Genomic DNA, 12731 nt, shown 5'->3' with positions numbered 1-12731 from the left:
CTGCTGCTTTGACATGCACCTCCCACTTCCTGCTTTCCATATCTATCCTCTCTTCCATTCTCATGCTAAGTTCTTCTAGTTTCTTTTCCCATTCATGATCCCTTTTTATGAGCTCTGCTGCCCAATCTTCCTGTGCATTTTCCTCCTCCTGTCCCTTGGTTTTTCTTGTTACTCTCTGGCAACCCATTTTTGTTTTATCCTGATTGCCTCAGAGTGGGAAACCTATGTAGTTCTGTATGTTAGGTTAGTAGTGTGTGTGTCAGAGTGTGGGGGGGGAAGTAGTGGAGGAACTGTGGCTATTTGGGAGCTGAGTGGGGAGGGGTGGGGAGGGTTTGGGGTGGACGGGGGAGGGGAGGGTGATCGAGGGAGGGGATGGATCAGGGGAAGTAGTGAGATGTCGGTGGTGAGGGGGGAGTGTGTGTGTGTCTGGATATGTGTGTGTGTGTGTGTGTGTGTGTGTGTGTGTGTGTGTGTGTGTGTGTGTGTGTGTGTGTGTGTGTGTGTGTGTGTGTGTGTGTGTGTGTGTAATTTTGTGTGTAATTGTGTGTGGAATTATGTGTGGGTTTATTATGTACTGAAAGGTAGGTGGCTTGTGCTTGGAGTGTAATGTAGATTCTCAGTTGTCGCTTGTGTCCACAACCTCTTCTGACCTGACTCCCACCCTTGCAGTGTTGCCTATATCACCTGCTTATAGTGAGTTAATCGCCTTGTTCAATGGATTACCATTTGCTAAACCTTATTGAATACTTGAGTGCCTATTCTTTATCGTGCTATGAGAGTTAGACCATTCACATTCAGCTTGGCGGTTAAATTGGAACCTGGACCCCACACCCAAACAACCACTCATAGGTGATACAGTACTTGTAGTGCAGTTGTAGCAGTGTAGGTTGTCCAGGTCGATGTGACGTCCTGGAGTAGATCCAGCTCGATGTACGTCCTGGCGTAGATCCACCTCAATTTCTTCTCGTTAATAATGTACCCTATTCACTGTATTTCTTTCACTGGTCACACTATTGTTTCACGTGACTAGCACCGACGGCGTGTGTGTGTGTGTGTGTGTGTGTGTGTGTGTGTGTGTGTGTGTGTGTTTTTGTGTATGTGAAGTTTTATTGTGTGGGTGGTGCTGGTTTGAGTGCATGTGATGAGTGGAGTGTTGTGATGTGGGTGGTGCTGGTTTGAGCGCATGTGATGAGTGGAGTGTTGTGATGTGGGTGGTGCTGGTTTGAGTGCATGTGAGGAGTGGAGTGTTGTGGTGTGGGTGGTGCTGGTTTGAGTGCATGTGAGGAGTGGAGTGTTGTGGTGTGGGTGGTGCTGGTTTGAGTGCATGTGAGGAGTGGAGTGTTGTGGTGTGGGTGGTGCTGGTTTGAGTGCATGTGAGGAGTGGAGTGTTGTGGTGTGGGTGGTGCGGGTTTGGGTGTGTGCGGTGAGTGGAGAGTTTTGGTGTGGGTGGTGCTGGTTTGAGTGTGTGGTGGGTTGAGAGTGTGAAAGTGTAAATGGTGGGTGGGATGGAAGCAGTGTGCTCAGTGTTAGAGTGGGTGGTCGGGTGTGTGGACGGCTTCAACCAGACAAATTGTGGGCGGAGGAACGGGTGTTAAATAATGTGGTTGAGATCACAGAGAGGGGAAGGGGGGGTTGTGGGCGTAGGCGGCAGGATAGGCTGTGTAATAAGTGGGCGGGGTGCAGGTTGTTCAACTCTGGTCAACGGGAAGCTTCAAACAGTGCACATTTTTGCAGCTCCGTCAGATAAAAACTTGAAGTATTTAGTTGCATTAGTCTTCAGTTCTGTGCTCACACAAGCACTGCCACAATGACCACCAGAAATGTATTCACTTGAAAAACGAAAAAGAAACATTTAATGCGCTAAATAAACTTTTGACATAAATAAATGGAATGCATATGTAATCATAAATAAAATACAAATGATTAAATAATATTGTGAAGTCATTATGAACATTAGTAAAATTTTACTAAAAACGGTAATAATGTAGTGGTAATGATACGGTTACTTTATCACTTAGTGGGCAAGAGTTTGTCTCACAGGACAGGTCCTGGTTTCCATTTTTAGGCCCCGTGAAAAGTCTGGAAAGTTTCCTTGTACCTCTGCCTCCCCCCTACCCCTACCCCCTCCCCCTCCCCCCTTCCGCTAGAAGTAAAAACAAAAAACTAGTTACCGGGTGTTAACTGTTATGGTATATATCCAGGGAACAATATATTATGGTAACCTGGAACTGATGTAACACACACACAAGGCTAGGATGGAGTGAATCTAGCAAATGGAAAGTCCAGAGTTGGGGGCCAGGAGCTAGAACTCGACCCCCGCAATCACATTTAGATAAGTATATTTACACGCAGACACATACAGAGTCCCAAGCATTTCGCCTGAGGCACATAACCGAATAACCGCTGCAGCAAACGCGAGACTGGCAAACTGAAGGACAGCTTTCAGGAACCTCAACAAGGAGGAATTCACGACCTAATACACAGTATATTTCAGGCCCATCTTAGAGTATGCATCACCAGTACAGTACCACTCCTAATAATGTATGTAAAGACGGTGGAAAAAGAGTGCGAAGGTTTACAACGAGACTAGTCCCTGAGAGGAGAAGTATGGCCTATGAGCAAAGGCTACAGGAGCTAAACCTAATGACCAGAGGAACAGAAGTTATATAATTACGACGTTCAAAATACTGAAAGGAACTGACAGATATATAGGGAGAGTGAGAGGCGGGTCTCAGGTACATGAAGTCACAGTTTGAAGTTAATTGCAAAAATATATCACAGGGTTGTTAGGAAGTAGTTGTTTAGCCTCAGATTATTATTATAATCAAGAGCCCCTCACCAACATCAAGGAACCTTCCTTGAGGGGTTTAGCCTCAGAGTGGTCAGGAAGTGGAACAACCTAGATAGTGAAGTGGTAAGAGGCAGAATCCATGCATAACTTTAAGAATAAGATGACAGTGCTCATGCACCCAGGAGAGTGAATCCAGTAGCAGTCAGCTGAGAGGCGGGGCCAAGAGCTGAGACTCGACCCCTGGCAACCACGATTTGGTGAGTACACACACACACACACACACACACACACACACACACACACATTGGACTGCAAGAAGGCGTTTGACACAGTTCCCCACAAGAGATTGGTGCAAAAACTGGAGGACCAAGCAGGGATAACAGGGAAGGCACTACAATGGATCAGGGAATACTTGTCAGGAAGACAGCAGCGAGTCATGGTACGTGGCGAGGTGTCAGAGTGGGCACCTGTGACCAGCGGGGTCCCGCAGGGGTCAGTCCTAGGACCAGTGCTGTTTCTGGTATTTGTGAACGACATGACGGAAGGAATAGACTCTGAGGTGTCCCTGTTTGCAGATGACGTGAAGTTGATGAGAAGAATACACTCGATCGAAGACCAGGCAGAACTACAAAGGGATCTGGACAGGCTGCAGACCTGGTCCAGCAATTGGCTCCTGGAGTTCAATCCCACCAAGTGCAAAGTCATGAAGATTGGGGAAGGGCAAAGAAGGCCGCAGACGGAGTACAGTCTAGGGGGTCAGAGACTACAAACCTCACTCAAGGAAAAAGATCTTGGGGTGAGTATAACACCAGGCACATCTCCTGAAGCGCACATCAACCAAATAACTGCTGCAGCATATGGGCGCCTAGCAAACCTCAGAACAGCATTCCGACATCTTAATAAGGAATCGTTCAGGACCCTGTACACCGTATACGTTAGGCCCATATTGGAGTATGCGGCACCAGTTTGGAACCCACACCTAGCCAAGCACGTAAAGAAACTAGAGAAAGTGCAAAGGTTTGCAACAAGACTAGTCCCAGAGCTAAGAGGTATGTCCTACGAGGAGAGGTTAAGGGAAATCAACCTGACGACACTGGAGGACAGGAGAGATAGGGGGGACATGATAACGACATACAAAATACTGAGGGGAATTGACAAGGTGGACAAAGACAGGATGTTCCAGAGTTTGGACACAGCAACAAGGGGACACAGTTGGAAGCTAAAGACACAGATGAATCACAGGGATGTTAGGAAGTATTTCTTCAGCCACAGAGTAGTCAGTAAGTGGAATAGTTTGGGAAGCGATGTAGTGGAGGCAGGATCCATACATAGCTTTAAGCAGAGGTATGATAAAGCTCACGGCTCGGGGAGAGTGACCTAGTAGCGATCAGTGAAGAGGCGGGGCCAGGAGCTCGGACTCGACCCCCGCAACCTCAACTAGGTGAGTACAACTAGGTGAGTACACACACACACACACACACACACACACACACACACACAGCACTTACATACCGAGTTACTACTTTAAACAACCAACAATGAATTCTTTTGATACTGCAGCCTCGCCGACCTATTTTTTCAAACCAAACAAGTCTTCAAACTTTATATAAATATTTTTAATTCTGTTAATGTAGTACTGGAAATATCAGGGGTTTCGACTAAGTTGAACTTGTGGATGGTGAGAGTCATTATAATGTACACTACAACTGTCACGTTGGATAGAGCTCTTGTCAATATTTGTTTGTAGGTAGACAATGACAAAAGCCAACAAGTGGAAACAAAGACACTGGTAGTAGATCGTCCTCAACCACTGTGTTTGTGATGGTCATGTTTATTTGTCGCACTCGACTAAGAATACATAATAGGTTAATCCACCATATTCTGAGTCATCAAAAAGTTTCAAATTGTTAATTTCCAGTTCTCAAAAAATAAATCAATAATACAGAAATTTCAAATAACAAGAAATTTTAATCAAAATATGAACACAATTCCTTCTCATCTGCATGGAAGACGAAACACATTTAACGATTTATGAAGCAGATGCAAAGCTTCCTTTGTGTCTTCATCTGAAGTGAGTAAATACACTTTAGTGACTAGATGCCTCATATATATATATATATATATATATATATATATATATATATATATATATATATATATATATATATATATATATATATATGTCGTGCCGAATAGGCAGAACTTGCGATCTTGGCTTAAATAGCAACGCTCATCTTGCCATATAGGACAAGTGAAAATTTGTGTATGCAATAATTTCGCCAAAATCATTCTGAACCTAACGAAAAAAATATATTTGATTGTGTTTGTTTAGTACTAAATTATTGTAAACGTATTTAAAATATATTTAGTTGCGTTAGGCTAAACTAAATTGTTCTTGTTGCAATAAGGTTAGGTAAGTTTTCTAAGATTCTTTTGGTGCAAAATTATAATTTTTCATATTAACATTTATGAAAAAAAATATATCTTTAAACGTATAAGAGAAAATTTCAGAAAGGACTTAATTTTAAATGAGTTCTTGCTAATTGACCAGTTTTACATATTCGGCACGACATATATATATATATATATATATATATATCGTGCCGAATAGGTAAAACTTGCGATTTTGGCTTAAATAGCAAGTGAAAATTTGTGTATGCAATAATGTCGCAAAAATCATTCTGAACCTAACGAAAAGAAATATATTTCGTTGTGTTTGTTTATTATTAAATTACTGAAAACTTATCTAAAATATATTTAGTTGGATAAGGCTAATTTAAATTGCACTTGTTATAATAAGGTTAGAAAACTTACCTAAGGTTCTTTTGGGACAAAATTATTAATTTTTACATTAACATAAATGAAAAAAATATATCTTTAAACGCATACGAGAAAATTTTAGAAAGGGATTAATTTTAAATAAGTTCTCGCTAACTGACCAATTTTACCTATTCGGCACAACACACACACACACACACACACTTACACACACACACACACACACATATGTATATGTATATATAAATACATAATATATATATATATATATATACACATACATAATAATATATATATATATATATATATATATATACATATATATATATATACACACACATACATATATATATATATATATATATATATACATATATATATAAATTCTATGGCGTAACCTCATCCTTCATAAGCCCATTGACTTGACAGCAGATGGGTTATGAAGGATGAGGTTAACTACAGAACTGATGAAAGAAAAAAAGTGAGTGATGCTTTGAGGTATCTGCTGAGACAAAAATCATTATCCATGGAGGCAAAAAAGGGAATGTACGAGAGTATAGCTGTACTAACACTTACATAGGTGTGAAGCATGGGTTGTAAATGCTGCAGCGAGGAGGAGGCTGGAAGCAGTGGAGATGTCGTGTCTAAAGGTAATGTGTGATGTATATATTATGCAGAGAATTCGTAGTATAGAGATTAGGAAGAGGTATGGAGTTACTAAAAGTATTAGTCAGAGGGCTGAGGAGGGGTTATTGAGGTGGTTTGTCATTTAGAAAGGGTGGAACAAAGTAGAATGACTTGGAAAGCGTATAAATTTTTAGAAGGAAGGCGGGGTAGGAGTCGTCTTAGGTAAAAGCTAGAGGGGTGAAGGAGATTCTGTATGCATTGGGCATGTACTTCCAGCAAGCGGGCATGAGCATGTGTGAGCAGGGTAATATTTTGTGAAGGGATTCTGGGAAACCTGTTAGCCGAACTTGACTCCTGAAGGTGGGAAGTACGTACAGTGGCTGCACTTTAAAGGTGGAGTTTGGGATACTGGCTGTTTGGAGGGACATCTAAACTATCAGTAATTATATATGAATGATGAAAGTGTTGAACGACGATGGAAATTTCTTCTTGCTTTTTGGGTCACCCTGCCTCGGTGGGAAACGGCCGACGTGTATATATATATATATATATATATATATATATATATATATATATATATATATATATATATATATATATATATATATATATATATATATATATATATATATATTTCAACAAACCGGCCGTATCCCACCCAGGCAGGGTAACCAAAAGAAAAAACGAAAGTTTCTTCTTTAAAATTTAGTAATACGTATATACAGAAGAGGTTACTAGCCTTTTGCTCCTGACATTTTAATCGCCTCTTACGACACGCATGGCTTATGGAGGAAGAATTCTGTTCCACTTCCCCATGGAGATAAGCAGAAATAAACAAGAACAAGAACTAGTAAGAAAATAAAAAACCCAGAGGGGTGTGCATATATATGCTTGTGCATGCATGTGTGATGTGACGTAAGTGTAAGTAGAAGTAGCAAGACGTATCGGAAATCTTGCATGTTTATGAGACAGAAAAAATTCACCAGCAATCCTACGCACATGTAAACCAATTAAAGGTAGTACCTCCCTGGGTGATCGCTGTCTACCAACCTACTACTTAGCATATATACATGTGTTCGAATCCTCGGCTAGTCGCAGTGTTGTTATTGATACATACATATATATATATATATATATATATATATATATATATATATATATATATATATATATATATATATATATATATATATATAACAAGCGCAATTTAATTTGGCCTAATCCAACTAAATATATTTTAGATAAGTTTACAATAATTTAATAATAAATAAACACAAAAATATATATATTTTTTCGTTAAGATCAGAATGATTTTTGCGAAATTATTGCATACACAAATTTTTGCTTGCCTTGTTTCCCACTGTGTATATTATATCAGCATTTTTATAAGCACATGTTCTTATCGATTTGTGTCCGTAGTGTGACTTAGAACTCCCCTCCCCACCTAAGTAACAGTTTGACTGATATTTCTTTCCGATTCCTGTTCTTTCAGGCCTTGTCATACCTGTTCTAGAGCCTGTGTATAGAAGTTTCCCTAAACCATTTCCTCATTCCGCTTTCATACTAAGACTAAGGAGCCTCCTTACATCTCAGTTGTATTTCTTGCTTCCAGGTATCATTCCTTACCCCTAGTCCTTGCATTTCGAATTGTGATCACGTATTCTCCCTAGCCATCCTTCTAATTTACACGTCGTAATCATGTCTTCCACAGACGTTTTCTTTTTCAGGTAGTTAGATTCAGTTTCTTTAAACTATCTTTGTAAAACATCTCCGTCAGTTCCGCGAGCAGGAAGGTCGCAAACTTGTAGACGTTGTCTCCCTTCTGACTCTGCGAAGCTACATGATTCATCCCACAGATCCCGAGTTTGCTCAAGGCTTCTGGTTAGTCAGTCAACAAGTTTCCTCCTTTTGACTCACATACCCTCCGTGTATCTATCATGTGTTTTGTTCAGCTCTTCTTTCTTAATCTATCATGTTCTCTCTTTATTTACCTTTGTCATGAAAGCAACAATGATAATCGCAGACAATACATATATTACATTTTTTTGTATCTTCCTTTTTTCCTATATGGATGACCCCCCCATCCCAAGTGAAAGTTACCAACTCAGACTCTTTATTTACCAAACTAAATAAGGAAGGTGTCAGCAAGTCAAAACGTGCAAGAGCTCTCGTATCACTATCACAGCACGAGTGAGACAGCAAGGTATATACAGTACAGGAATGTGGAAATTTCTGTGGAAACTGATGTGGGTGAAAGTGTCGTGACAACATGTGAAAACTCACTATTGTCAACATATTGCACGATGCACAATGATGAATTAACGTGCAAGAATTGTTAACCAGTGAATACCAGACAACTCTTAATAAAACTTTCCCAATGAACAGTTGATGCACAACGGGTAAACTAAGCGGAGTTTATCACCCCATAACACAATAACAATGAAGTTATCAGGCACGCTCTTCCTCTTACAATGTTTGCAAAAAAAGTATATTGATAAAAACACAATATTTTTAATAGGATATATTAAAGACAACATAGCTTATAATTTCATATATTTAGCAAAAAACAAACACTTTGCTACTAGATATAGTGATCAAAGATCATGTATTCTGCAGCAGGATATACTGATCAAAGTTTACAGTCTGCAGCAAGAGATAAATTTACATAGCACATAGCCTCATTATACCTTTTTTATTATTAACTAATACTCTTCATTGGTATTGCTCAAGAAACACAAAGTATAAGGTAAACTTGAACTTCAGTTTGTTGTCAGAAAATGGTGGAAGAATAGGTGGTAATGGCCTCTACATTATCATAGGCATGGTGACTGGTGGTGGTTTAACACGAGGTTGTATGAGTCCCACAAAGTTTGCTCCTTCATGAATCATCGGATGTACACAAGGCGAGGCTTTTACCCCTTTCTCTTGTTGTAACGTTGTTAAGCAATGCTTGAATACCAGAGACCATAACTGAGGCAAAACAGAATAAACTTTTTTTTTTACTCAATACAATTCGGTACACCAGCAGCCAAACGCTGCTGGTGTACCGAATTGTATTATACAGGTTGGAAAAATTCAAATTCAGGAAGGATATAGGAAAGCACTGGTTTGGTAATAGAGTTGGGGATGAGTGGAACAAACTCCCGAGTACAGTTATTCAGGCTAAAACGTTGTGTAGTTTTAAAAATAGGTTAGATAAATACATGAGTGGATGTGGGTTGTATGCATGAAGTAATGAAATCTGTTAGCCTGAGTTGGGAGACTTCAATGAGATGAGGATATATATCAAACAATCACTGTAGGTTTAGGAGCTACGGCAAATTAAAATGTACTGGGAAAGAGAATTTCCTGGTACCTCATAAGCTGTCAAAGATACAACTATTAAAGCAACAAAGCGGTTTAAAATGTTCTTAATTAAATGCTCATAGGGTCATCTTATGTTCTCGACCCACGTCAGCTGATTTTCCCTGAAGACTCAATTAACAGCCAATTTGATATTAGAACACTTCAGCCCTTCACTGGCACGCCACTAGGGCACATACAACCACGTCTGTAAGTAGGCAACCCATTCACGTGCCACTTGTGATATTCGTGCAGATTTAAACGCAAAGTTTTTCCAAAAGTTCAGTGAATTATTTTTAAATTGATTATATTAAATATTTTTATTGTTTTTGTGGCTTGAGGCCGGTGAAGGGCTCTTGATACTGAGAACTGGAGCTACCTTTCACTTTCTTGTATCAAACCCAACTACCTCCCATTCCTTATTCCCCAAGAGCAATGACTGAATAATAATAATAATAATAAATGATAATAGGTTTATATAACTTAATCTAACTCGGTCTAACTCAAAATAAAGTAGAATTTCGCAGTTACAAGAAACGTTCAGATTGTCTAAGATAGAATAAGAAGACTCACCTCTAGTTTGTGACTGTAGTCCTCTGCTAGACGCTCGTTCTGCTGCACCAGCAGTTCGTTCCTGTCGAGGAGAGCTTTACCTAGCTCTGCGGCAAGGATGAGGTCCCGTTCCTTCTGGGCCAGGCGTGAGTGTATATCCTCAGCCTCGGCCTCCTGGGAGCGGGCCAGTTCTCCAGCTCGGCACTCCATTTCATACACGTAGTCCTCGAGTTCATACTTGGCGTCCCCCGGCATCCCGTCCCCCTGGGTGTCTCCCCACCCGTTGTTGACTGGCAGTGTTGTTGACCGTTGCAAGAGGTCAAGCTCACCAGCACCGCCACCGCCGTCACGCCTGTGGTAGCTCACTGGCATCACGCCCATACATCATACCCCTTACTGCCAACACTGACTGTACTGCCAACACTGACTGTACTGCCAACACTGACTGTACTGCAACACTGACTGTACTGCCAACACCTTCAGGTTCTACTCACAAGAATACACACGTATCGTAACTATTCTCTATGTTAGGTGACTACAGTTAGGTAGGAGGATCGAGCCTTCGCTCCTTTACGTTGACTGATCCACACGGGTTTAGCACTTCACATAAACTATATTTACTGTGTTCCGTAAGCAATTACAAGTTATGTGTTTTAACCACTAGTAAAGAATTTATATTTCGCATGCGGAAATATAGTTAATATTTTCCTCTGTATCCCTTCACCATATAAAGTACCAGGTCACAGGCAGGTCGAGCCTGGTCTTACATCAACCCAATACCAGGTCACCAGGGTGGGTGTATGACCTGCCTAGCATGTACCTGTAGGCTTAATGTAGAGCCTTTATATTGTGCTGCAGCAGCAGGTCTTGCGTCATCAGTATTGGCGCGCGTTCAGGAGCCTTCATGAGGGAAGGCAGACCATGACTGCATGTTTGTGTATCACTGCACGTGTGTGTATCACTGCTTGTGTGGGTCAACCTAGTTTACCTGTGCCTGTGGTCACGAGTCCTTCCATACACTCGTCTCCACATACCTCTCGTACTTCATCTTTTATATAATTTAAACTCAAAACTTTTTTTTTGCTAGGTTCTCGTGACGAAAATTCTATACTACAGCCGTTACTTGTGGCTATCTGAGGTTGCAATATCTTGTACTCTGTCTTCCTAGGTGTATACAATCAACAGTTGGAAATAATATTATCTCCTTAACGTATATTTCCAGCCGGCGCGAGCGCACACCCTCCTCACATAGACTTACAACACACACTGAACATGCCATTGAGTTTCTCACCTGTTTCATGGACCACCTCCCGCCAGATGCCAAGTGTTTTATTTAGCCAAGCAGCACCTCTCCTCCTAGAAGATTGTATTATAATTGCTTATAACATTTTCATTATTTGCAAGGACATACAGTCACTTGTACGAACATATTGCCTATAATTATTTAGCTGGAAGATCATAATCGTAACTCCTGGAAAAATAGATCCAGTTGAGAGAGTCCTTGACTACTGAGGCTCACACGCCAGCCAGGTGAGGAGGTTACTTCCCCAGTCACTGAGGGAAGGTGAACAAAACGAGTCTTGCAGTCTGCATCAGCGGGACTTACAATTTTCATCTCGTGATATATCTTACAAGAAGGAAATAATTACTTTTATTTTAATACTGTCAACTTGTGAAGCAACCTAACATGACTCTCAGTTAGAATCCAGCTCTGAGCAGCTACATGAGATATTTACAATGTAAGTTTTGACAAGCACATATATTGTGTACTCCAACATATTTGTACTATCAATGTAATCTCTATAATAATATAACTTTATTTCCTACATGTACAAGGTATACAGTCCTAGCTGACATTAATGACATACTACTGTATACAAGGACGCTTCTTATGTTGAGCATTCTGGTAAATTAGGTCAGTGTCCCAGGATGCGACCCACACCACTTGACTAACACCCAGGTACCTATTTTACTGATGGGTGAACATAGACAACAAGTGTACAGAAACAAACCCAATGTTTCTACCCCTGGCTGGGTATCGAACCCAGACCCTCGCCGTGTGAAGCGAGAGCTTTAGCCACCAGGCCACGGTGGTGTTGTGTACCATATTACATAGTAAATATATTTATTAGTACAGTCAGAAAACATGTGGTAATAGTAGAAGTAAATATTCAAAGAGCTTAGAAAGAAAGCCAGATGTTTCCTCGAAGGCTTTTTATGTACTCAAAGACTAAGTATGGGTTATCATAGTTTGTACTAGAAGTGCACCATCTTTCAATCTATTTATTTATCTATCTATCTATCTATTTATCTGTCTATCTGTCTGCCTGTCTATCTATTTATCTATCTATCTATCTATATATATATATATATATATATATATATATATATATATATATATATATATATATATATATATATATATATATATATATATATATATAAAGCCTTCGGATTTCCTTGGATAACGTCTTAATGTAATAAAGAGTCCTTCACGTATTGTTATATCCTAGACGCTCACAAAGCAGTCATGGATCATAAATTTTTAATTAACTTTTACTAAATTCTGGACTATATTAGAGCCTACATTGTTGTTGCTATTATTATAATTATTATTATTATTATTATTATTATTATTATT

At 39.9% G+C, this 12731-nt stretch overlaps 1 protein-coding gene across 2 annotated transcripts in view; it reads right to left on the bottom strand.

Annotated features, from left to right (window-relative positions):
- The window catches only part of LOC128684095 (bicaudal D-related protein homolog), a 651241-nt gene extending 639896 nt beyond the window's left edge, over nt 1-11345 (bottom strand). For both annotated transcript variants that reach the window (XM_070089940.1, XM_070089947.1), the window contains exon 1: nt 10112-11345. In XM_070089940.1, the coding sequence (XP_069946041.1) occupies nt 10112-10471 (360 nt within the window). In that variant the 5' untranslated portion in view covers nt 10472-11345. The remainder of the gene's footprint in view (nt 1-10111) is intronic.
- Nucleotides 11346-12731: the final 1386 nt, after the last annotated feature.

This window comes from Cherax quadricarinatus, chromosome 3 (genome assembly GCF_038502225.1).
Source record: "Cherax quadricarinatus isolate ZL_2023a chromosome 3, ASM3850222v1, whole genome shotgun sequence".
In the NCBI taxonomy this organism is placed as follows: Eukaryota; Metazoa; Arthropoda; class Malacostraca; order Decapoda; family Parastacidae; genus Cherax; species Cherax quadricarinatus.
The sequence above is the reverse complement of the archived record's forward strand: the minus strand, read 5'-3'. Positions and strand labels throughout refer to the sequence as shown.